The sequence below is a fragment of the Enhydra lutris genome, unplaced genomic scaffold (assembly GCF_002288905.1).
Source record: "Enhydra lutris kenyoni isolate GAN:26980312 unplaced genomic scaffold, ASM228890v2 scaffoldscaffold7, whole genome shotgun sequence".
NCBI classification, from domain to species: Eukaryota; Metazoa; Chordata; class Mammalia; order Carnivora; family Mustelidae; genus Enhydra; species Enhydra lutris.
In genome coordinates, this window is record NW_019154091.1 from 5,834,899 (window position 1) to 5,862,268 (window position 27,370).

Sequence of the window (27,370 nt, forward strand, 5' to 3'; positions counted from 1 at the left end):
TGCCCAAATTAAATGTACTCAAGGAAGCCTAAGGAAAATACAAATGATGCTAAAATAAGACACTGTAGGAATTCAAACCTAACCTGCACGTCTGATAAAAAGCCCTTTAGAAAACAAAGGGAAACTGTGTGAATGAGAGCCTTCCCCAACGAGGACAGACAACCTTACAATTGCTACATGGCAAAGGCAGCCTAGCACCCTACCTGAGCACAGTGGCTCAGAGACTCAGGGTTTGAACTATAGCCCTGCCACTTACTGATTTAATGAAAGCTGTGGAAACTAGGAGTTCAGACACCTGCAAAACAGGAATAACACCACCTAACATCCAGGGTTTTACAGTAATTCCATGAGAGAAACTGATAAACACCTAATAATGGTAGCTGTTTACTATTTGATTCTAGGCCCAACCAAAAGAAAATGCCACTTCACAGGTTAAACAGAGTCAAGTATTGGTAATCTAATGTGATTTATTTATATAGTATTTATATTATTTGATAACTTTGAAGAGAACACGGATATGGGTGAGGCCATGTGTGTTTTGTGAATTATTTCCTTAAACTATCTATATGGCTCATTTTAAGACACTTAGTAAAAACAAAAAGAATGTAGGCCTGTTTTGGTAACAAGGTTAAAAGAAAAGGGGGAAGCAAAGGTCCTTTAAGAATGAAAAATAATGGGGCACCTGGGTGGCTCAGTGGGTTAAATAAAGCCTCTGCCTTCAGCTCAGGTCATGATCTCAGGGTCCTGGGATCAAGCCCCACGTTGGGCTCTCTGCTCAGCAGGGAGCCTGCTTCCCTCTCTCTCTCTCTCTGCCTGCCTCTCTGCCTACTTGTGATCTCTGTCTGTCAAATAAATAAATAAAATCTTAAAAAAAAAAAAAAGAATGAAAAATAATATACACCAGTTTGAGAGATGACACTGAGAGGGAGACTAAGGTTCCCTTGTAAATGTACAACCATTCCTTGCTTAAAAACATCCACAATATACTTTTTTTCAGAACAGCACTCGTCTTCACAGTAATTTTTCACAATGGAAAAAAAAACCCCACAAAACCTTAACTCCAAATCCATGCCACAATGGCCAAACATATAATAACACTGACATCACTTTCTAAATGCTTCCTTCTTCACTTTGTGTATAAACATATAGTCTCCTCTTTGTGAAGCAGTATGGACTGGAAAATATTTGTCTTTCCTTATGAAAATAAATCCAAGGTAAAATAAATGTGGCTAGTGCCTCAATTAATAAATTAAGAAATAATTCCAAAAAAGTTTGGGTGAGAAAAAGTGAAAGAAGGAACCAATGTTCTTTGAAAAATTATTATACAGCTAAAGACAATGTGTGTTGTGATAAAATCATTTTTATTATACTTTTTTGCATTTGTTAAAATTTATTTGGTCCTCTTTAATAAGTTAAGGATTTCAGGTGGTAAAGAGGTATTACTTCTAATACAAAAAGTAAAACAGAAAGGGCTGGTGAAACAGGTAAGCATTAAGACAGCCCTGCACGGACATTCCCAATGAACCTTATCAGTACCAAAATGGAAACTGACACCAAGAGCTAAGAAGAAAAACAATGCTCTTTGCACAGATAGCTAAATCTCTGAGGGTATCTGATATACTTAGAGAAGAGTAGAACAACTAGGTAGAGAATAAGAACACAAAAGGACAAAGAGTATGAGAAACAGTAGTAAAGGGAATCTGAAAAATATACCACCAACAGGACTGTAAGATTATTTTTAGTCTACCAGAAGAATGACTAATATACCACAGGAAGATTTCTTTAGTATAAGCTACAATGCCAGACACATAGTCAATTTTAAATAAATAACTCTCCTGCACAGAAGGACTCTGAAGACTAGAACAGAATACCTCAATGGCTCCATCTTCACCTCCAAATGCAATGTACTGAAGATACGGACTTAGGCAACAGCAACTAACTTGAGCTTCAGTCAGATAATCAATCTGACCTGTTTTTCCATTAATGAGCTAATGAAAAATAAGGCACAATCAGTTACCAGGCCGTAAGAGCAGTATCTGTTCTTTAGAATGGACTTCAATTGAAAAAATAAAATGAAACAGAAAATAACCAACAAGAGCTCCCAGGGGAACAACAAAGCCCTATCCTAGTCTCAGCAGCTGCATTTAGCTCTTCGCACCTTCATTTCACTTTTGTGGTTCAAATACATTTTCATAAAATAAAATGAGCTTTAAAAGGTTTAAAAAGCAGCTGCTGTGTGCACCACCTGAGACACATCTGCCTGATTTATAATCCCACAGCTAGCTCTGCACCCGGTTTTCCATTTCTTCACCAAAAAAAAAAAAAAAAAGTCCATTTTAATAGGGCTATCGTTTGTTAAAGTACACTTCTCAGATATTTTTCAAGGGTGCTAGTGATATGGGACTGAGGATACCTAAAAAGCCATATTCAAATAAAAATGGGTTTTATATCCTCTAAATCGCTCACAAAACAGGATAAATTAAGATTCCCACCTTTCTGAGTCGGGGAGAAGGGAGCTTTGGAGAAGAACCCATAAGTATAATTTGGGTGACTGGACTTATAATGCTTAAAGACTACCTAATTTCATAATATGTACCAATGCTAATTATTATGTTTTTAAGTCTCATTTATAAAGTCTCATCACTCAATTAAAAACTGTGACCTGGGAAACTACATCTCAAGCTTAAATCAATTGTCAGCTACCTCTCCCATACTGTTACAATCTAAACAGGGCACCTGGGTGGCTCAGTGGGTTAAAGCCTCTGCCTTCAGCTCAGGTCATGATCTCAGGGTCCTGGAATCAAGTCCCGCATCGGGCTCTCTGCTCAGCAGGGAACCTGCTTCCCTCTCTCTCTCTCTCTCTCTCTGCCTGCCTCTCTGCCTACTTGTGATCTCTCTCTGTCAAATAAATAAATAAAATCTTTTTTTTTTTTTTTAAAGATTTTATTTATTGGGATGCCTGGGTGGCTCAGTTGGTTGAGCGGCTGCCTTCGGCTCAGGTCATGATCCCAGCGTCTTGGGATCGAGTCCCGCATCGGGCTCCTTGCTCTGCAGGGAGCCTGCTTCTTCCTCTGACACTCTGTCTGCCTGTGCTCTCTCTCTCTCTCTCTCTCTCTCTCTCTCTCTGACAAATAAATAAATAAAATCTTTAAAAAAAAAAGATTTTATTTATTTATTTGACAGAGAGAAAGAGAGATCACAAGTAGGCAGAGAGGCAGGCAGAGAGAGAGAGGGAAGCAGACTCCCCATTCAGCAGAGAGCCCGATATGGGGCTCGACCCCAGCACCCTGAGATCATGACCCGAGCCGAAGGCAGAGGCCTAACCCACTGAGCCACCCAGGCGCCCCAATAACTAAAATCTTTTAAAAAAAGAAAAGTCTTAAATCATTTCCCAACATGAAATAAGCAGTCATATATGTTTCAGGTACAAAGATTACAGGGTATCAAAAAAGGTACTCTTTATTTTACATCTTACCCAGCAGATTCTGATCTACTAGACATTCAAAATGAAGACTGAACTGCTAAAATCTGAATTTATCTTCTTTCTCTCAAAAATCAATTTCCATATTTTCCTAAGTAATGACTAAAAAATGTTTTGTTCACTTAAATGGAATTATTGTCAGTTTAACTATCCCCTAACCTCTCCCACAAACACTGACATAGAATAAAATGATACTTTTATAGACATAAGACTTCTTTCTGAAGTCTCACAGTTATGACAACTATTAAAGAAAGGTTGCTCAAATTTAATAAAGGTAATACAAGCATGAGGACACTGAACTTGACAAGAAAACTGCGTTGAAAAATATCCTAAGTCAGCTAAAAATCCATAACGAGGCATGAACATTCAATTCCACACCCCAATTCATCCCTGAAATATAGAGGATTAGGAGCTCCACATCAACATATTAAGGATGACAGTAAGACTTGTAAAATATAGAACAAGGGGTGTCTCACACCTTGACTCTGATCCCTGACAGTAGGCAAGGAGAAATGGCCACACGCCAGAGACAGTTTACTTCCACTTATCTGTCTCCAGAATTTGGATCCCACCTTCATCCCATAACCAGCTCAGACTTCTGAAAATAAAAAGGACCTTATAGGTAAAGGAAGTGAGGCTCAAAGAAGTGTACGATTTACTCGAACATCACATAAAACTAGTTGACAGGAAAGCTTAAGATGCACCTGTACCTCCTGAGCGAACAGTCACTGTTCTTTCCACTACAACAAGCTGAGCTTTACAGCTTGTTACGCTTTGCCCTACCCTCAGTCAGTCTGTCTCAAGTTCTCCTCCTGGACTCCATGCAAATCAAGGATGTGATCATAGACACCAACTGGAGAGGAGTGAAGTGAGACGAGGTATCACTTCTTTTTAATCCGAAATACAAGCATATTTGAAACTCAGCTCAAAACCTACATATTTATTCAACTGATACCTACTGAGCACCTGTTAGATACTACACAATTATGCCTGATCCCAAGTTCGAAACCGAATGAGAAAAATGTGAATTGTGAGTTCAATCAAAACAATTTTTCCAACTGTTTTCTAAAAACTACTCACCTGCAGTCGTTTTATATTGTCAGCTGCAAGAACCATCACTTCATTTTCTTGAAACACAACATCTATTTCTTGCTTTAACACTATAGCAGAGTTCTTACATACTTTTTTTGTCTCCCAGAGCTACTTAAAGAGATTAAAAAAACCAAAATAAGATAACCATATCCTGAAATACGTAAAGAGAAGGCTTAGAATCTTAAGCAAAATACAAAACATGCTTCATACTCAAAATACCTATGATGCTAGAAAAGTTTCCATGATTAGATTATAATCCAACAACAAATATTTGTTAATTATATGCTATAACAAGTCATAGTTAGTATAGAGGAGTAATGGGTGCTAGAGCCAAAATGCCCAAGTATGAACTCTAGTTCCCCCTGAAGTTGTGACTTGGGGCAGGTTACCTAACCCAGTGTTACTCAAAGTAAGAACTCCTACTAGTCCTCAAACTGTCTTGATACCAGGGAGCCTATACCAGAATGTAAATAAATCAACTATATCACTAACGTGCTGTTAGCCATATGCTTACTGATATGATTAATCTTTTTTAACAAGACTTTCTTGATGAAGGAAGCAGGGAGTTGAATTGCATTCTGGTTCGCTTATTGAGACTGGCACTTTAAGCAGGACTGACTTAACCTCCCTGTGACTGCCTCCTCAGCTGCAAAAAGGACTGCTGTGAGAACCAGCAAATATTAGTATTTCGCATGATGTCTAGCATACAGTAAATACTAAAAAAACTGTAGCTACATTGTGTATGAAACACTATATTAGATGCCACAGGGATAAACGAGGATCCCTGGCCTCAAAGACCTTACAACTGAAGACGTGTGAACGAGCTGGAAGAGCAGTGCAGGACTGAAGGTGAGAAGTAAAGCGAATCTGTACTTAAATTCAAAGTAGAATTTGGAAAGTACCATAAGAAAAGGACATAGAGTTATAGGACATTAAGGGAAGAAGACATTCCCTCTAGGTTATACCAGGAAGGGCTTTGCAGAAGATTGGGGGAACTTGCACAAATGCTAAGATTTCAACAAGGAGAGAAATAGACAAACAGGGTATTCCAGACATAAGAAACCACATAAGCAAAAGAAGCAGGGAACTACAGGGTAATGGGAAAATGTGAGCAGCCCAGTATAGGTTACCTGTAGGAAAGGAAAACCTGTAGAAAAGAAAAACTGCAGCAGAATGAGGCCATACTGTGACGAAGTTCAGTGTAGACTTAGGAGTACCTACTTACTTTCAGTAGACAAGGGAGCCACTATCTGTTTTTGAGCAAAAATGAAATGACTGTATTGTACACAAAGAACATATCCTGGAAGCAGCATGTAGAAAACCAAAAAAGAAAAGACTGTGGCAAGGACTAATACATGTTTCCTCACTGGCAGTCAATGTGTGATTCTGGATCTCAGGGTTGTGAGTTTGAGATCCACATTGGGCAGAGAGATTACTTTAAAATAATAAAATCTTTAAAAGAAAAAAAGAGAGAGAGAGAGAGAGAGAGATAAAGAGGCAACATGTAATGAGCACCTAAACTTGAAATGAAAAAGGAGAATAGGGGTGCCTGGTGGCTCAGCTGGTTAAGCATCTGACTCTTGATTTCAACTCAGGTCACGATGTCAGGGTTGTGAGACTGAGCCCTGCAATGGGTTGCAATGGGCTTGTACTAGGCATGGAGGCTGCTTAAGATCCTCTCTCTTCCTCTCCCTCTTCTAACGATCTCCCATCTCTCTCTCTCTCTTCCTCATTAAAAAAAGAGAAAAAAAGTAGAAATAAATGAAAGAAAATGGAAAGGCGAATGTTGCTGGGAATTGGGGGTGGGGAGGGATAGGGTGGCTGGGTTATGGACATTAGGGAGGGTATGCACTATGGTTGAGTGCTATGAATTGTGTAAGACTGATGATTCACAGACCTGTACCCCTGAAGCAAATAATACATTATATGTTAATTTTTTAAAAAATAGAGTAATTATTGATGGGTTAAAAAAAAAAAAGAAAGGAAAATGGGAAGGCAGAATCCATTAGAATTGGCAAGTAATTAGATATGGAAATTTAAAGTGGAAAAAAAGAGTCAAAAATTAAGTCAACATATTACCTCGTAATATATTTAAATTAACTAAAATACAGTTTAATCATTGGACTTCTCTAGCACCTGGCTCATGGTAATACTCAATGAATGGGATGTTTCGGATGAATGAGACTGTTATAGTCCATATAATAGCACTTTTCAAGGATAAATATTAATCTAGTAGTTTCTTGTTTTATTCCCCCAATACTGCTCATCATTTTCTTAGTTTCTTAGATGTAAACATCAACAAATGTCTAAAATGAAAATCTCAGTATTTCTCACCCTGATTGTCTGGTCATCAGAAGATGTCAAAAATGATGATCCATCAGGAGAAAACATCACACAATGAACCCAACTTAAATGTCCTCTGCAATCAGCCACTTTTAAACACGAATCCATATTCCACAACTACAGAATAAACATAGCATATAGGAAATAACATTCATAAGCATTTCAAACATTTCAAGAATATTGAAAAAAAGCAAAAGTTAACCAGTAATTTCACTTCTAAGAATACAGGCAAAAAACAAACAAGCAAAAACACAGAATGACTTGTACAAAAGATTATTAACTGCATCTTATTTTTTAATGCAAAAAAACTGAAAACAACCCAACTGACCATCAGTAGGGAACTGACTGAATGAACTACATAATGGAATATTATATAACTGTAAAAACACCCAGATGATGAATAGTCACTGGGATATATTATTTACAGAAAATAAGCAAAGAACATATATATTTCTACAAAAGAGTATATATAGGGGCATCTGGGTGGCTCAGCCGGTTAAGCATCACCTTGGTCTCAGGTCATGATCCCAGAGTCCTGGGATCGAGTCCTGCAACAGGCTCCCTGCTCAGCAGAGAGCCTGCTTCTCCCTCTGCCTACCGCTCCCTCTCCTTGTGCTGTCTCTTGTCTCAATCTCTCTCTCTCTGAAAAATAAATAAAACCTTAAAAAATAAAAATAAATTTTTTTAAAAAGGCTCTGATTTGGAATCATGCAAACATTTTTTTTAAATCAAAAAAAATAGACTGTTTTCCACTGTCATGTAATCCTCGTTTCAACTAATGGCAAAACCCTACAATAAATGAATATGCTAATTGTACATGTGCACATTTCTGTTATTCATGCTTATTATGAATTCTCAATGTCTGCCACCCTGGCTGCATTTTGTCCTGAGTTCTGCTGTAAATTACTCAAATATATTCCAGCCTAATGAAGTACCATATGTGCCTGAGTTCCTCTCATTACACTCTGAATGACAGACCTACTTTATGATTTCAGAACAAGCATGAACAAAATAAGTACTTCATCACATGCCTAGTGGTTTTCCATCAGTGAGTTCTGTGGTTATAAATTAATTGTATGAAATTTTCTTTGCCTTATCACTAGAATCCAAGCTCCTGTGGACATACAGAGCTAAAGGCCAGAAAGGAAAGTGGTTCCTTAACTAAAAAATCTCCCTTGAAAATTCTTCCCTTTTTCCTTCTTGTTCTTCCTCATCATTTCTCAAAGCCCCCAAAAGCAGGTTCCTATTTTAAGAAAAAAAGACAATGTTTCCTGGAGCTTTCTAATAGTAAAGGGTAGGGATTTTAGAAGTGACAAAAAAGGCTGAAAGAAGAGTTGCTCCTCCACTCTTCCTTAAAATCCTGACAAAAACCCAGAAAAAGGAAATTTCCAACCACAATTACCTTGAGGATCTACAAGTAAGGTACAAGATCTACCACATCTGAATCTTTCAAGACAAGGACTCCACTGAAGAGAACACTGCCCACAGCACCCTATTTCTTCCCACCATTTCAAACAGGGCTGGAGCTTATTCACACTCACTGCCCGTGCTTCCAATGGGTAGATTCTTGGCAGGGAAGTTCGTGTTAGTTACACTGTACTTGCTTCTGTACTTGGAATTAAGTAGAGATTACAGAGCACACCCACTCACTCTCATCTTTTCTGTATCTCCATGCTGATAAACTACAGCTCAGAAATTCTCCCCCAACAGCTTTGCAGTGTGGAACAAGGTTGTCAAACTCACTAAAAATTGCTGAAATAAGCACGGAACACTAAGGAAGTACTTGCAGTAGTCAAGCTTCCTTTGAGAAGAGCCTGTGAACCAAGTGGATTTCTCTGTTTTCTGGATAAAGGCCCATACCCACCTTCTTGCACTGTCATCACAAGGAACTTCAAATTACCTGATGGTAAGACCCATGCAAGGAATAAGTAGTAATAGAGCTAGGAAAAACTAATCCATCTTTGGGGGAAAAAATCAAGAACTCACTGCTTTTTGAAAAAAACATAGCCTTTCACTGGGTGAAATTCTTCCAGGACCAGTTAGATACAGACTCTGAATACAAAAATCTATCACTGAAGTACAAAATTATAAATACAAACAGGCAATTTATAAGTCATTTTACTCATTAGTGCTCACCAATGAACATTCTAGGTTAACCAATTCGAAACTGAACTTTTGTCTTATTCTTCTCAATGATCTAAGAAATCTGAACTGGACTGATCTCTCATCCTTTTTTTATAGAAGATCCTTTCTTTCATATTGTTTAATAGACGCCATGTTTCTGCCTAGGAAACCCATGTTCATTCTACTGTTTCCAAAGACCTTAGCACATGCTAGCCATTCAAGAAATGCTTGGTGAATGATACTGTCACTCCCTGTAGTATTACCAAATAAAATCTTCAATCACTGCTAAAGTAATAAAACTGGCTATACAGTTTAATATCCTAAAACTACAGGTCATTATGCTGTGAAGAAAGTGCTCTACTATTTCTCAACTGTCCTCAGTAGTCAATGGTTTAAGTAGCACATTCTTTGGCCTCCTTGTACCTCTGGAGACCCAACTTCACAGAGTAAGTGAACTACTCACCTCCACACAGCACTGGGACAAAGCCACTACTGCCAAATGATTTTGTGGGGAGAAGTCACAATACTGGATGGTGCTGTGATGGCCTGTATGGATTTCTGCCAATAAGCCGCTGGTGTGAATGTCAAAAAGCTGTCAACATAAAATAGGTATCTATGAAAGTAAAAAACTTTTAAAAATAAGCTATACTCAAAATGAATCTAAATTTTTAAGTCCTGAAAAAACACAATTACTAAAAACTGGCACACCTATTGAAAGTCATAAATAAGATATAAATCAATATACACATACTTTTAAAATACTGCTCATCTTGAAACATATTTCCTATAAAGAAAAAACTATCACAGATGATCTCTCAAGCTGGTCTGGGGAGAAATAAAACCTTTGTGAATAAATGAATGGACTAGCCAAATTAACATACAGAGCAGCTCTCCTGAATGCTTGTTTATTCAAAAGAGGAAAATGGATATTCATAAATGAAGATGATCAAAATAATATAGAGCAGAGGCTTGCTACAATGAAATTAGCTCAACTATTTCTATTTCTCTTCAGAGCTATCAAATTACTCCATTATGATCATTTTCCCATTTTTGAACCAAAAAAGCTATTTTTGAATAACGCAAGCTTCATTTCAACTTTTGAAAGATTTTTAAGTGTTGAATATATTCTTCTGAAGCTTCTGCCAAATGATAAAAACATTTATACCAATATATAGTATTGTGATTTAAGACCAGGGCATTGTCCAGAGGAAAAAAAACAAAACCTTCCAGTGGGAGCCATGAATATGTTTTGTGAATGCACAGCCCTTCAAACATGCACAGATGGTAAGCAGCACAGCATCAGGAGCCAAGAACAAAAGACAGGAAACCATACTTAAAATGCTTCCCAGGACAGGTCATTCTTAAAAATTAATGGTAGAAGGGCACCTGGGAGGCTCAGTCATCAAGCATCTGCCTTCAGCTCAGGTCATGATCCCAGGGTCCTGAGACAGAGTCCCACAAGCTCCTTGCTCAGCAGGAAGCCTGCTTCTCCCTCTGCCTGGTCTGCATGCTGTTCCCCCCTACTTGTGCTCTCTCTCTGACAAATAAATAAATAAAATCTTGGGGGGAAAAAAGTTATCTTTAAAAAAAAAAAAGTTAAAATGGCAAATTTAAGATATATTTTACAACAAAAAAACTTTAGGGGCGCCTGGATGGCTCGGTCGTTAAGCGTCTGCCTATGGCTCAGGTCATGATCCCAGGGTCTCTGAGATGGAGCCCTGCGTTGGGCTCCTTGCTCAGTGGGAAACCTGCTTCTCCCTCTCCCACTCCCCTAGCTTGTGTTCCCTCTCCTGCTGTATCTCTGTCAAAATAAATAAAATCTTTAAAAAAAAATTTTAATCTTCATGTCTTATAAATGCAATGATTCCTTTTCTGTTCCTACAAATTTTAACAAACTTAAGACAAAAGGAGATATTTTTAATTTTGTGCTTTATAAAGGTAGAAACTCAGAAGCACCCAAGATCGAAGGGTCACAACAACTAGATCAATAACAATATAAATGGCTCCTCAGTGAGTTTTATATAACTATACGGTATAATTCGATCTCTAAAATTGTACTATTGGGTGGCCCAATATGTTAAGCAGATGACTTGATCTCAGTCTGGGTCGTGATCTCAGGGTCATGAGTTCAAGCCACCCATTGGGCACCACGCTCCACGCTAGACATGGAGCCTACTTGAAAAAAAATTACACACACACACACACAACACACACACACAATCTTGGGGGATTTGAGGAGCTCTCAAGAGACTTAGGCCTCTTCCTAGGTCTGTGTTCTCACCGAGAAGAAGGCAAAGTTCAGTTCAAGTGCAAAGACAGTGAAGCCCAATGGCAAAAAGCCGGATGAGTTTGAGTCTGACATCACCCAGGCTCACCTTGAGCTAGAGATGAACTCAGACCTCAAAGCCCAGCTATGGGAGCTGAATATAATAGCAACCAAGGACACTGAAGTAGGTGGTGGTCAGAGAACTATTATCATCTTTGTTCCCATTTCTTAACTGAAATTTTTCCAGGAAATCCAAGTCTGGCTAGTTCATGAACTGGAGAAAAAGCTGAGTGGGAAGCTCATTGTCTTTACTGCTCAGAGGAGAATTCTACCTAAGCCAACTCGAAAAAGCCATACAAAAAGTAAGTAAAAGTACCCCAGGAGCCACACTTTGACAGTCATTGCATGATATAATCCTGGTGGGCTCGGTTTTCCCAAGCAAAATTGTGGGCAAGAGAATCCGTGTGAAACTGGATGGCAGCTGGCCCATAAAGCTTCATTTGAAGAGTAAAGCACAGCAGAACAACGTGCAGCATAAGGATGAAACTTCTCTGGTGTCCATACGAAGCTCACCAGCAAGAATGCTAACTTTGAATTCCCAGAGTTTCAGTGGTAAACAAAAATGATTAAATAAAACAGTCACAGTAAAAAAATAAATAAAATTGTACTATTTGGGGTCTGGAGAATAAGAAGAGGTTGATAAAAGGATACGAACTTTCAGTAAGAAGATGAATGAGGTCTGAGGATCTAACGTATAACATGGTGACTATAGTTGATAATACTGTATTGTATAAGTGAAATTAAGAAAGTAGAAATTAAATGTCCTCACCAAAAAAAAAAAAAAAAAAAAAAAGTAAGCATGTGAGGTGACAGATGTGTTATTTAATTCCATGTGGGGGGAAGCTTTTCACAAAGCATACAAATATTAATTCATCATGTTGTATACTTTAAATATCCTACAATTTTATTTGTCAAGTGTACCTCAATAAAGGTGAAAATAAAACTATAATATCTCTTATTCAAGTCTTTTAAAATTAGTATTTGAATGGAATATCACTGGGTCATAAATCAGAATACCTACCTTTCCAATTCCAGGGTATAACATGGGACAAATTATTTGGCTGCTCTGAACCTCAACTGCCTCATTATCAGCAGAGGGCTAATGAAATCTGCTGTGTCCCTTGGATAGTTATATTAAAAGAAATAATATGTGAGAGTACTCTGAATATTACAAATGTAAGCTGTTATTAGATTTTTAAAAAAGGAGAGCATTTTCTTGTCATTCACTATTTTTACATATTGTCCTCATTTATATCACAGAACTCTTACAATATTCTTCAGTTACTGACAAATATTTCTATCACATTCAGCAAATCCTAATGAATTTCAGGGGTAAGAAAACACTTTGAAAATCACCTAAACCAATGTATTCAAAATTGTAAACAAACAAAAAAAAGCGGAAACTATTCCATGTTTTCAATAAATTTGAGAAACAATGGACTAGCCAACATAAATTATTTCTGTATTACAGAATTTCTGGAGGCCTTAAGTATGTTGGTATACACTGAGAACTCTAATAGGGGAAAGCAACACATAACATTTCCCAAACCTATGTGACCATGGAGACCTTTCCTCAGAGCCTACTGACCACCTCCTGGAACACAGTTCTGAGAATTATGAAGTTAGGGAGCCAACCCCATATCATACAGCTATACTTTGATTATATCAATAAACAGTGTACAATGCAAAAATCAGTTGACATTTTCATTTTCTTTAAATCAGGCTAAATTGGCTTATTAAAATACTGATACTTACAAAGATTTTATTTTTTGCTGCCACCATTATCCTAGCACCATCAGCAGACCATGAACAACATTTCACTATCACTTCCATATCCTCTTGAGGCTCCTCTGAATTTAGGAAGAACTGCTTCACATCAATGCTTTTCCTCTCGTTTGCTGATTTCACATCCCAAAGCTTCAGATTGCAAAAATTTTAAGAAAGTTTAAGTTTGTTTTAATCTCAAATCACACCTCTAGAATTTCACCTGGATTAAATGCAAATATTCGTTTTTTCTAATGAATTGTTTTCACTTATGCATGACTTTAAAAATTAAGTACTCTAGCGTCATTCAGCGCCTTCCTTAGAAGAAGAAACAAACAAAACTAGAACCACTGCCTGAAACGCAAAGTGCATAATGTAAAATTAAATAAAATGTTAAAAACTCCTTGCATGGTGTGGAGGAGACTGAAGATTAGGTGTTGACAGGAAGGATGAGACTAGAAGGTGAGAGGAGGCTCACAACTTGCCACTGCTGCCCTCTGCTGAGCCAGGCGTGAAGCGCCCGCCGACTGCATGCACAGCCGGGACGCCACACAGGGCGCAGCCTAGACCGAGTTACAAACATAGCAGAACATCCAGGGATCTAAGGAAGCCTCTGAAAATAGAAAACAAAGAATATGCTGAAAGGAAGCAAGACACCTTGTGTGTTTGGTGGTGCCAGACAGAGCTCTGAAACAACTGGATCCTGAGGAATGGGATACAAAAGACTCTAAACCTCCCCCACTAGCAGAGCCGCCTGAATAGCACAAAAGAAAAAGGCCTTCAAGAAGGCCCATCTTCACTCCCCTAGGCCTTGGGCAGCATCCCAGCTTCATAGAGTGATAATGGCTGCCGTGCCCAGACCAACAGTTGGCCAAGAACAAGGACAGAGAGGGGAAAAAAAAAAGGAGGAAAAAAAAAAAAGCCGTTTCTTGGGCTTTAACTCAGCTTCCAAAGTACAGCTCCAAGGTAAAACCAGATTTGTCTGACCAAGCACATTTCTAAATTTCTTTCAAGTTTAAAGATGCGTTATATACACTAAGGAATATAGCCAATACCAAAATATTTCCCCTTGCAACGAAACTGGAAGGAACAAGAGACATCAGATACTAAAATAGCCCTTTTCTTGATACTTAAAGAGAGAGAAAAAAAAAAAACCCCTACATATGTCAGAAGCTTCAGTCACATCAACTAGGATACATGATAAATCAAACTGTTTCCCTCTTAATATAAAAAAGAAACCACTGCCTAGATTTAAGAAAGAAAGAAAAAAAAAAAACTAACACAACCCAATGTCATTAAATCTACCTAAACTACAATGTGCATCTGGACCTGACTTCAGCTCCTATCCAATGAGTGATGAAAGTCCACATATCAAGGGACCAAGTAAATACCAGCATTTGATTTTGAGTAAGTCACTATACTATAATCAAGGCCCATGTGCACCCTGGCCCTTGTATGTTTAAATGGCAATTTTTATTTTTTATTTTTTATTTTTTTTAAGATTTTATTTATTTATTTGACAGAGAGAGAGATCACACGTAGGCAGAGAGAGAGAGAAGCAGGCTCCCCACTGAGCAGAGAGCCCGATGCAGGACTCGATCCCAGGACCCGAGATCACGACCTGAGCTGAAGGCAGAGGCTTTAACCCACTGAGCCACCCAGGCGCCCTAAATGGCAATTTTTAAATAAAACTCACATTTTGAAATGGTTTGTCAACAGGGCCTGAAAAACACATGCTGATCAACATGATACCCTGCAAAATACTTAGAAGATTACAGAGCCATTTGGGGCAGGAAATAATTTTACAGTTCTTTATCCTCTCAGAAGGCAAAAGCTTTAGAAGACTTTGACCTTGAAATGCTGTTATCCAATATCATTTTGCAGGACCTCTGCTTACTACCTGTCACTGTAACAGCATGAACCAGCTAACGATGCTGGCTTAATAGCACAGTGGGAAAGCTGCCACAAACACAGCAGTTCTCACCAAGAGTGCAGTAATGTCTCTCCCCTGCTGCTAGTTCTCTGTGCTCTACAACCACTTTTTGATACTCACACATGAAGTCAAATTCCTGTCTCTGAAGAGTTTTAATATTGTTTTTTTGTTTTGAGTTTGGAGAAGTCTTAATTTGATTTGAAAGAATACAGCAAAGTTCTATCATCTTGAACACAGTAACAACTATGCTAGTTGCTTTGAGATTATATAAATAAATTAGTTACGGATAGCGCTCTCAAAGAGTTTAAAGGTCAATCAAGGAGGTAAGACATGCCCATAAGTGACTCTAATGAAAGGTACATCAAATGTATCATTTAAGAGTAAAAGATATAGCACAGTGGGAATGTTAGATCCAAGCCGTGGGCTTCAGAGAACAGGTTTTGCAGAAGTGGACACCCTGAAGGTCAGTCGACTGCAGACCAACTTAGGATAGACAGAATTTCAACACTAGAAAGCCAAAAGGAACACTCTATGGCCTAGATTCTAGGTTAAATGGTCAGCATAAGCTAAAGTACAAAAGGGAAAAGCAAAGACAATGAAAAGAAAGAACAGGCTACAGTTTGGGTGCAGTGTCAGGTGCCTGGACACATCCTGGACACGGCCCTCACCTGTTCTCAGAGCACCCTTTTACCATTTCCACAGCTTATCTATTCCCTTATCTCTCTCTCCAACTGGATTCTGAACAACTTCAGGCCAGGAATTAATTGTGTTTTGTTTTGTCTTAGTATTTAAAACCCAAATGCTTGTGTCTGGCACATAATAAGTATTCAATACTAATCAAAAAATACATTTTAAGTGAAAAGACAGATTCTTCTCATGTTTCAAGCACAGGTGAGTAGAAACAATTGTGTTACTGAAGGAAATAGGGTTCAGGTCCAAGATACAGACAGAACACACAAATTCATCTTCACACCCTCCCAAAATCCATGTAAAAGCAATAGTAAAGAGGATTTTTCTCTTTAGTAGTAGTTCTTTAGGCGTAGTTCACAAGGCAAAGGAGAAAGGAGGAAGAGATAACAACAACAAAACTGTAAAGTCTAAAAAAAGCAGAAAGACAAGCAATAAGGGGACTCCTAAACACTGCATCCTGATTCCACCATGGGGAAACCCAAGAAGCAGCCCAATTCATACCATAAAACTCCTAAAAGGCTAAGGAAGTGTACCAGATACCCTCTGTTAAGGGTGGAGAATCACTATAAATCCCTTGAAATCCCCTTCCCAACTATGCAATCCAGGTTGCTATATCCCTACTCTAGCTGAAGAGTAGAGGGTTTTCCTGCGCCCGGCACAGTTGAGAGCAGAGTCACCATTCTAAAAATAGGAAAATTAAGAGAAAGCCTATATCCCAAATGTTGAGATCTCTACCTAAACATTTCTTGCCAACCGGACTTGTACCCTACAGGGTAGGAAACTGAGGATTTTTCTCTGAATATCCAACAAGATCAAGACAAAAGATCTAAGGAGTCTGACATTAGGAGTTTACCATCAAAAATGGCAGGGATAACCCTACAGAGAAACTCACAATTAGCAAGCTCACAATTCCCTATCAGCTTTTTGGTGCTGCACTCTTAATTATGAGCAGGATACATATCTAATACATATACAGATCTTCCTCAACTTACCATTGGATTACATCCCAATAAACCCATCATAAGTTGCAAATGCATTTAATAACATAACCTATTGAACATCATAGCTCAGCCTTGCCTACCTTAAATGTGCACAGAACACTTACATTAGCCCACAGCTTGGCAAGATCTAACAAAGCCTATTTTATAATAGTGTTGAATATCTCATGTAATTTGTTAAATACTGTACAAAAAGCAAAAAACAGAATGGTACTATAGATACAGGACAGGCTGCGTGTGTATTGGTTGTCCACCCTCTTGTTTGCATGGCTGACTGGAGCTACAGCTCGCTGCCACAGCCCAGCATCACAAGCGAGAGTCATGCTGTATTTCAATATCCAGGGGAAAGATTAAAATTCAAAATTTGAATACAGTTTCTACTGAATGTGCATCACTTTTGCATCAACACAAAGTTGAAAAGCCTAAGTCAAACCATTTTAAGTCAGAAACTATCTGTAGGTATATCCAAGATCAGACAGCTAAGCTAGATCTCTAAAAGGCAGACAGAAACCAAAACCAACAGAGGAAACAACAACTATACATGAACACAGATTTTTAAAAACAAACTATTTTTTTTTTAAAGATTTTATTTATTTATTTGAGAGAGACTGACAGCGAAAGAGGGAACACAAGAAAGGGAGTGGGAGCGGGAGAAGCAGGCCTCCCGCCGAGCAGGGAGCCCGTTGCGGGGCTCGATCCCAGGACCCCGGGATCATGACCTGAGCCAAAGGCATACGCTTAATGACTGAGCCACCCAGGCACCCCTAAAACAAACTATTAACACTCACAAAAAGATAAAAGATACTGCATCCATGAAACAAAAGTAGGAAAAAAATGAAAAAAACTGATCGTAAGAATGTGTACTTAAAAACATGACAACGGAAATTAAAAATCCAACAGAAGGATTAGAAAGTAAAGCTAGAAAATAAGGCTAAAGAAATCTTCCAGAAAGGAGGGCAAAAAGAGAAGGAGAGAAAAAACAAAGGTAGAGGAAGAAAGAAAAAGTAGAGAAGAATAAATCAAAAAATTAAAGGAAGCCTACAGAACTGAAGTATTTGAATTTTCAAATTAAAAGAAGCCACCAAGGGGCACCCGGGTGGCTCAGTCAGTTCAATGTTTCACTCATGGTTTGGGCTCAGGTCATGATCTTGCAGTTGTGGGATCGATCCCCAAGTTGGGCTCTGTGCTCAGTGCAGAGTCGGCTTCAGATTCTCACCCTTTCACTCACTCTGCCTCAAATAAGTAAATAAAATCTTTAAGAAAGAAAAAAGAGAAAGAGAGAAAGAAGGAAAGAAGGCAGGCAGGCAAGCAAGCAAGCAAGCAGACACCAAGTGCCAACCACAATAAATGAACACAAACCCACACCAAGGCATATTATCACAAAATTTTTAAAAGAAAAAATACTGGGGATAAGAAGAAGATCTTAAAAGTTTCTGACAAAAAACAGATCACATATGAATCAGAATGCCTTCAAACTTTTCAAGAGGAACTTTAGAAGACAGACGACAAGGGCACAATGTCCCCAAAATTCCTAGGAAAAATAATTTACAACCCAGAAATCTATATGCAGCCAAAAATACGAATTAAATATGAAGTTAGACAGATAAGATCTCAAAAATTTACCTCCCAAAGATTCTTTCTTAGGAAGCTAGAGGAGATTCTCCACCAATGTGAGAAAAAAACAAGAAAGAAGACAAAAAATCTAAGAAAGAGTTTTAAGTCAAGAGCAAAGCAAAAGAATCACCAGGATAATAAAGGAAGCTCTCCAACTGGACAATGGAAGTAGTTTCATCAATCAGAATAGAACAACAGAACACCCCAAGAAAGCTATCTCCAAGAAATATCAAACATATCAAACACCTGATATCAAATAACAAACATCTGATAAGTGTGAATAACTTAAGAAGCAATTTAGACAAGGATAGTTTAAAGATGAATTAGTGATAAGCACCTTAAAAAAAATAAGTATAATGTGTTAAAAAACAAAATTACAGTGTTAATGTACAACACATTCAATCCCAAGGAAAACAAGCAGCTAATATGAGAAAGGAAAAAAACTCGTACTACATGACTCAACCGTGACCAGTTACAATGACGTAAATCCTGGACACTGATCTAATCAAAATCATAAAACATACAGGAAAAAGTGAGGGTCAAGTTTGGGAAGGAAATACAGCTCAGTGTGGAGCACTGTACGTCTGAGGCACAGTATATTATCTAAGTGACAACAACTAAGCAGGTGGTTAGAGATGAGGACACAAGCACACAAGAGAAATGAGGGCTGGAAGTAACACAGCTCAAAGTCACTCACAGAAGAGATGAACCTCATAGAAGACATGAGAGTTCAAGCCATGGGACTAATGAACCGGGATGGGAGAAAGATAACGAAGCTGGTATTTAAGTGAGGTATTTAAGAGGTACTTGAGGAACAGCTATTTTTATATTATATATATATAAACAGCTATTATTTTATATATAAAAAGATTAAGAAGGGGTTAGAGAGAAAAAGGGAAAAAGTAGAGAACACTGATGTCAGGTGAGAGTTTCAGAAAGGAAATATAGGTGGGTGATGGGGGAAGAAGTGAGGAATAATGTTACTACAACAAAAAGAATAAGTCTTGGCTAAAGAAAAATTTAAGATTTCACACTAATCCAAAGAGCATCAACCTTTACAACAAAAACAATGGAGACTGAAAATAAAACTAGATTTTACATGCTTCGAGGGAATACAAGAAAGATACTAGGCCTAACAAGTTTGAAATATGGAGTGAATAGTCAGGAAATGGAGGCTAGTACAGGTAGCTTATGAAAATAAAAATAAAGGGGAAAATAGAATGACAATTTCGGAGGAAAACATAATCCACGGAGAATCAAAGGTTTTTCACTTTTTTGTTTTGGAAAGGTCCAAGAACATGTGTTGGCTGAGGGAAAGGAACCCAAAGAGAAGAAAAGCTAAAGATACATAAAGAAAGAAAAAATAATTAGTAAAGCAAAGCTTGCAGGGGAGAAGAAAAAAAGGAACAGCAGGCCTAAGCAGAGAACTTTCTGGGAACTGATATGAGAAAAAAGAAAGGGAGCTGGGATTTTTATGACCATTTTTGAGGAGATTTAAGGAGGAGAATTCTTTTTTTTTAATATTTTATTTATCTGAGAGACAGAGAGAGAGGGATTGTGAGAATGAGTGGGAGAAGGGGCAGAGGGAGAAGCAGACTCCCTGTGGAGCAGGGATCTTGATCCCAGAACACCAGGATCATAACCTGACCCAAACACAGAGGCCTAACCAACTGAGCCACCCAGGCCCCCTGAAAGAGAACTCTTAATGGGTGGTGTCAATCTTCTGAATAGGTAGGTATGAAGTAAGGTAATCTCCAGAGAGTGAAAGGGATGCAGTGACAAGACTGGGGGCTTAAGAACAACAGCAAAAATCTGGAATTGGAACTATGATGAATACAGCAACAAATCAATTAGGAATGAACAGAGCATAACTTGGCAGCAAAGAAGGCCAGTTGAGCTACACACCTTAAATTTATGAAACGGATAGTCTGGTTTCACAAATGTCTTTAACGTTAAGCAACGTAACAATAATGGAATAATGCTAAGGAAAATGGAATCTTCCCAGAACCTGGAATTAGCAACAGTGATAAGATGGAAAAACCTGACTTGAGATATAAAATGTTTTCTTCTGAAGTCATTCACTTATAGAAAACAAGAAATAATAGGCTTATATAACTGAAAGATTCTCTCAGAAAAGAGTTGTCTTAACCCGTCCAAGGGTATTCTGAAAAGCCTCTTCAGATATAGATTGTCCTAAAGGAAGGGATAGGTATTTAGTATTTGCAGACAACGTCATAGAAGTCAGAATCTATTTACCTGAATATTCTACCTAAGAATGCTCCCAACATCTACTAACAGCTAAAAAATTCCTTAAGGTAGAATTCTACCCAGAAAGGGTTCCTCAATGCCCTGAAGTAATTTATACAAAACCGAGTTATCTTCAGTGACAAAAAGAGATCAAAGATTCGACCAGAGGATCTGCACCAACAGATTTTACCTTCCTGTAACTGAGGAGTTACTGATAACATTAACAAATTTCTTTTCTAGTGATCCTAACAAACAAAATAGTGCCCGGGAGAGTTCAAGTATTTCCCTGGAAAAAATATTTGTCAAGAAGTTTTATTGAGTGCATGTTTTGAGTATAATTCTGTAGTATGAACTTGAGAGTACAAGAAGCTATGATGTCTCTGCAGATCATAAATCTATATTCAGTCTCAAAGAAAAGAAGATACATGAAAATGAATGAACTGAACAGCACAACACATTTACAAGTGGAAACAAAAAGAGATATATATATACATATATAGATAGAAGGATGGATGTACTCAGAACCAGACAGACAGATGTGATAAGAGAACACTTTCTGAAGAAGGCTTTGCATAAAGGTTTGAGGAGCATTAAAAAATATAGGCAAGCGGGGCGCCTGGGTGGCTCAGTTGGTTAAGCGACTGCCTTCAGCTCAGGTCATGATCCTGGAGTCCCGGGATCGAGTCCCGCATCAGGCTCCCAGCTCCACGGGGAGTCTGCTTCTCCCTCTGACCTTCTCCTCGCTCATGCTCTCTCTCACTGTCTCTCTCTTCTCTCAAATAAATAAATAAAATGTTAAAAAAAATATATATAGGCAAGCGAATTGGAGGCCAAAATCCTAATAAAGACTAATGAAATATATATAGAAACAGTAGCTCACATAAGCTACCAAATTATCTCGCCCAGAACAATTAGTGTTAAGGGGACTAGAAGAAACAAACCAGACAGGAACAGAGGTAGCAGAATGATGGAAGGTAAAGCGCCTGATGAGCCTGGGTTTATCACAATTTATAATGAAGCACTTTTGTGTCCCAGCTGAAAGTGGCAAGATGAAAATAGAGGTAGAAAGTTATTCTAGCAGTTCTGTACAAGATTAGGAGAGATGGGGAACACACCTTAGAAAGCTGCTATCAAACATAAGGAGATGACAGCGTGAACCACAGTAATACTATAGAATGGGAGGGGAAAAGGTAGACTGAAGGACGAGGTCAAAGATAGATTAGAATTAAGACCAAAGAAAGAAAGGAAAATCAATGTAGAGGAGACTAGAATGATAACAGAGACAGGAATAATAAAAAAAAGTGGGATTAGGATCTTAGAGAATTTGAAGAATTTAGTTATCTTAGACTATAAATTTCAAGAGGCTGAATATACTTTTTTCCCTAGTTCTGACTTTTTCCTGCACAGGACTTCTGGAGAACAGGAAAATATAAAATAAATGGCATATTCTGCCATTTATTCAAGAATATATAAAAGTAGGGCCTTTATTGGGGCGCCTGGGTGGCTCAGTGGGTTAGGCCACTGCCTTCGGCTCAGGTCATGATCCCAGGTCCTGGGTTCGAGCCCCGCGTCGGGCTTTCTGCTCAGCAGGGAGCCTGCTTCCTCCTCTCTCTCTGCCTGCCTCTCTGCCTGCTTGTGATTTCTCTCTGTCAAATAAATAAATAAAATCTTTAAAAAAAAAAAAAAAAAAGTAGGGCCTTTACAAATTTGACCCCACAGATCTCAAAATTTTATGAAGTTATAAAGACATGTTTAAAAATTAAGAATTCAAAATATATTTACTTTAAAGCATAAGGCAGTAAACCATTTGCAAACAATCATTATAACAAGCAATTATGGTTAAATTAAATGTGCTCCTGGAAGCTGGGGGGAAAAAAGCTCTTCCTGTAGAAATGAGAAAAAGAGAAAACTTTTTCTATAACCAAATCATAAAACCACAAAGCTACAACAGATTTTAATAAAAAACAAAAGCGTACCTTTAATGTTCCATCAGCTGAACAACTAGCCAAAAGCTTATCATCTGGTGAAAATCTGCAGTGATTGACTGAATTTGTGTGGCCAAACATGGTATTTCGGCATTCTTTTTGATTCAAATCCCAGAGCTATTTGATAAAGATAAAAAGATAACTAAAAAACTGGTACTGAATAAGGTAAAGCTAGAAATCTCATAACATTCACCCTTCCCTCCCATTTAAGCTTTTTCAATCAGAAAAATGTTCAATTCATAGTAATGCAAAGGTGTCAAACACAAAAGTGAACTTGTGATTACCAAGTAATGGGGCAGCCCTTAGATCAGCACCTAAATCTACTAAGGGACCAAAAGCTTACCTAGGCTTTTAGTCTGAGAACTAAGTAACTAAATAATTACTGCTCATTTTAACAAAGTAGTTGGATTATTATTTTATTCAGCTCTCTAAAAAGTAATATGTAAAATAAAATGCTCCCAAATTTTTTTTAGATGTTAGGTTACCCAAACGGTCTTTTTAAGATTTTCCAATGCAAATCTTGAGTCTACTTACTGGGCTAAAATCCATTTATGTTCTAAAAAATGACTTGAAAAGTACAAAGATAACAAAGACAGATATAAATACATTTGATAGGAAATTGAAGAGGCTTGAAGAGCAAGTTAACTAAAACTAAATAAACTTAAAAAAAAAGAACAATGGGGAAAAGTGAACATGGACCAGAGAGATCACAAAACTATTACTTATTTTGTTAGGTGTGATAACGGCATGGTACTAGGTTTAAGACCTCAGATATCCATGCCGAAGTATTTTGGGTGCAACGTCACGATAACTGCAATCTGTTATACCATGCTACAGCCAAAAAAAAAAAAAAAAAAGGAGGGGAAGAATAAAATAAGATTGGCAAAATATTAATAATAGTAAGATCTAGACAATGGATACCACAAGGGTTTATTATTGTACTCTCTCTTTTTGCATGTGTTTGAAAAGTGAGTAAAATATAAATAAAAAGGGCTATAGTCCTCTCAGGGGATTTATGCTAACTATATTAAACACGGAAGAAGAAATCATCCAACCCCAAAATTAATATTGACAAAAACCCTTTAGAAATGACCAGTGAGATAAGTCCTATTCTTCATACCCATCTCCATCCTAGACTTCTTTATCCTAGTCCTAGATAAATCCTATTTTTCAGGCAAGTCGCATAGGGGTAGCTTCAGATTTACATTATTTTCATTGCCTTCTGTTCAAGAGTCACAAGAAGTGAATTCTAATTGTCCACATGGTAATACAGGTGTGGTATAGCAGATCTTAAAGTAAAATTTGTACTTAATTAAAATTTTTGACTAACCAATAGAACGCATAGATCTCTCTTTGTTCTCACATCCTAGAGCTTTTTGTCTATAATTAAAATGAGGAAAAATAAACTTCTTCACCCTACAAAATATTCAAAAGAAACACCAAGGGACACCTGGGTGGCTCAGTGGGTTAAGCTTCTGCCTTCGGCTCAGGTCATGATCCCAGGGTCCTGGGATCGAGCCCCGCAACAGGCTCTCTGCTCAGCAGGGGGGGAGCCTGCTTCCTCCTCTCTCTGTCTCTGCCTGTCTTTCTGCCCACTTGTGATCTCTGTCTGTCAAATAAATAAATAAAATCTTTTTTAAAAAATAGTGCTTACATTTAAAAATAAAAAAGAAACACCAAAAATTAATCATAAATAATACAGAAGCTGTAGTTTTTTAGAGGTGGATTTATTCAATAAGGTAAAGCATATCTGAGTAAAAATGAGCTATGATTATAAGACTACATTGGTCTGTTATTTTAATCCAATCCAGAGTTTTCAAATTGTGCTATGCAGGCCCCTAGGGATTCCAGAAACATGTCTGAAAGGGACCACTGGGGGGAAATAAGAGAGGGAACAAGAGAGTAGAAAAGCAACCTCAGGGTGCCTGGGTGGCTCAGTTGGTTAAGCAACTGCCTTCAGCTCAGGTCACGATCCCAGAGTCCTGGGATCGAGTCCCACATCAGGCTCCCAGCTCCACAGGGAGTCTGCTTCTCATGCTCTCTCTCATTGTCTCTCTCTCAAATGAGTAAATAAAATCTTAAAAACCAAAAGAAAAAGATATAAAGAAAAGCAAGCTCAGGGGCGCCTGGGTGGATTAGTCAGCTAAGTGTCTGACATCTACTCAGGTCACAATCTCAGGGTCCTGGGACAGAACCCCACATCAGGCTCCTTGCTTAGTGACTGAGTCTGCTCCTCCCTCTCCCTCTGTTCACCCCCACCCCCTGCTCATGTGCACACAGCCACACATTTCTCTCTTTCCAGTAAATAAATAAAGTCTTTAAAAAACAAAAAATGCAAAACTGCACCCCACTTCAACCAGGGCAATGGGCTTTATCTCTTATACACTGAGCTTCTACATAAGTTTTCTTTTGATGGGAGGGGAAAAAAAAAAAAAAGTTTCCGCTTCCTAAATTGAATGAAGGGGAAAGCCGGGACAATTTTTAATATTTTCTAAAATTTTTTAAAATGATGTATGTAAATGTCAAACACAGAGTCTATGAGGTTTTTCAAACTGAAATGGTTTGCCCAACCCTCCCAAAAATATAATGTCCCTTTGCAAAGATAGTGCAACATTAAAAAAGGGCAGAAACCAAACCAAAACAAGCCAAAGTTAGTGAATCTTTCTGGAACCCCATTAAATTTAATCTAGCTATCTTTAATATTCTACTTCAGAGAAAAAAAGATAAAATCTTTTATAATTTGTAACTATAAAACATTACCAAACATAATGAAATATTTTTGGTTTTAGTTTTATTTTTTTCCTATCAGCATCTTTGTTCCTTTCTCCTAATAACAGAACTTCTGAATCAAGCCCCACTTACAATTCAAGTAGAGCTCACCTCACCTCATTTGTCCCATTTCTACATGGCTAAACTTGTAATCTTTGACCAATTCAAGAATTCCATCCTACTGGCCCACAAGGGTTATTTAACAATGAGAATATAAGCCAAACCAGGTCAAATAGTCTTCTTTAAAATTAAATCTATGGGACCCGGGAAAGAGTATGTTTCTCTTCCTCTGTGACTATAAGCTGTAAGACCCATGTAAGCCAGTAACTGAGAACAGCCGTATTTCCTGCCACACAGAAAGAACATGCCTGAACCAACAAAGAGAGAAACAGAGTCTAAAGATGGAGAGGGGATTAGACTTCAAGACTGTAATTTGAGCATCTGAAATCAGTTATGCCTAAAGCCATGCTCCCTGTAGACTTTTCAGTTACATGAACCATTAATTTCTTTTTCTTTTTGATTTAGGCAAGTATGAAAGTTCCTATCACTACAACCAAAAGAGCCCTGACTAATAAGAGAAAATTGAAAAAAAATGTTCTGATGCACCTATCAAATTTGTCTACGTAGTTCTCATTATCCATACTTACTTTAAGGAAGCAGTCACTTGATGCGGTGGCTAAGAGAAGGTACTGACTGTTGCTGGCAAAACAGCAGCAGTTGACTTGCTCTGAGTGCTCCTCATAGATACGTACCAGCTCCCCCGTCCTAGAATTCCAGATCTAAAGAGAAAAGAGAAAATAAAATTTACAACTCCCCCTTAACTTCCAAAGGAAGAACAGAAGAGCAAACAAATGTGAGCCGTTTTGTGGCCGATCTCCCCAGTTGGACATAAGGCTAATGAGTACCCCCCTTCTCTAAAATATGCCCGTATTTTTCCAGGATGTTTTTTAAAAAATTACTTGCAAGTCTACACATATGTCTTTCTATAGGATCATTAGAATCCCGTAAAAAATTACATTCTTCAAGGGCAGGACTGCACGTGATCACATGAACAACAGTAGATAGAGAAGTACTATACAAGGGATGGAATAATAGACTTTAGATCAGAAGGATTAAGTCCAAGACCTGGCTCTTCCATTTATAAACTGTGTGTCCATCATCAAGTCCTTACTTTGTCTGCTTCACACTTCCCTCCTCAGTAAAAGGAGGATACTTACACCTGTCCTACACAATTCAAGGTACCAAATGAAATAAAGGACAAGCTAAGTTTGCTGCTGATTTCGAGGTATCAATAAAAAGTAAAGGCAGATGGATTGATAAAAAAAATTAAGGCTTTAGATTCTGAGGGAAACCTAGCTTTGAACCCTGGCTCTATTCGTTATCTGTTAATGTGAGCTTGGGCAAATGACTTCATCTCTGAACCTATTTTCTTATCTGCAAAATGAGATCAATTTACTCTTACTCTGCAAGTTGTAGTGAGAAATTGATAATATAATAAAACAAAGGGTGTAGTATAAAGCCTCACACAGTGTTAAATTCCCAAGCAGAAGTAATCATCATTCTAGTCACTACGTAAGACAATAAAGCAGTGTGTTCTGGAAGAAATAAATTACCTAGTCTTAACTGGGCTCTGAACTTTTTAGAGGTATTAATGTCCCTCCCATAGCATTTTCTTTCTTTCTTTTTTTTTTTTTAATTTTTAATAACCTCTACGCCCATTATGGGGCTCAAACACATGACACCAAGATGAAGGGCCAAATGCTCTACCACCTGAGCCAGCCAGGCGCCCCATATTTTTTTGTCTTATCGAAGTACTCACAAGAGGTCCAAAAAGGGGGTGCCTGGGTGGCTCAGTGGGTTGAGCCGCTGCCTTCGGCTCGGGTCATGATCTCAGGGTCCTGAGATCGAGCCCCGCATCGGGCTCTCTGCTCAGCAGGGAGCCTGCTTCCTCCTCTCTCTCTGCCTGCCTCTCTGCCTGCTTGTGATCTCTCTCTGTCAAATAAA

General features: G+C 38.1%; 1 protein-coding gene and 1 pseudogene across 2 annotated transcripts in view; one reads left to right on the forward strand and one right to left on the reverse strand.

The window, feature by feature from the left end:
* The window catches only part of LOC111142091 (apoptotic peptidase activating factor 1), a 92,910-nt gene that overhangs the window by 26,104 nt on the left and 39,436 nt on the right, over window positions 1–27,370 (reverse strand). For both annotated transcript variants that reach the window (XM_022495043.1, XM_022495042.1), the window contains exons 15-21: window positions 26,014–26,145; window positions 22,589–22,714; window positions 13,122–13,283; window positions 9,504–9,632; window positions 6,908–7,033; window positions 4,562–4,681; window positions 1,872–1,988 (exon numbers count right to left, since the gene is read on the reverse strand). In XM_022495043.1, coding sequence (XP_022350751.1) covers window positions 1,872–1,988; window positions 4,562–4,681; window positions 6,908–7,033; window positions 9,504–9,632; window positions 13,122–13,283; window positions 22,589–22,714; window positions 26,014–26,145 — 912 coding nt within the window. The remainder of the gene's footprint in view (window positions 1–1,871; window positions 1,989–4,561; window positions 4,682–6,907; window positions 7,034–9,503; window positions 9,633–13,121; window positions 13,284–22,588; window positions 22,715–26,013; window positions 26,146–27,370) is intronic.
* LOC111142296 lies at window positions 9,656–11,922 on the forward strand (annotated as a pseudogene).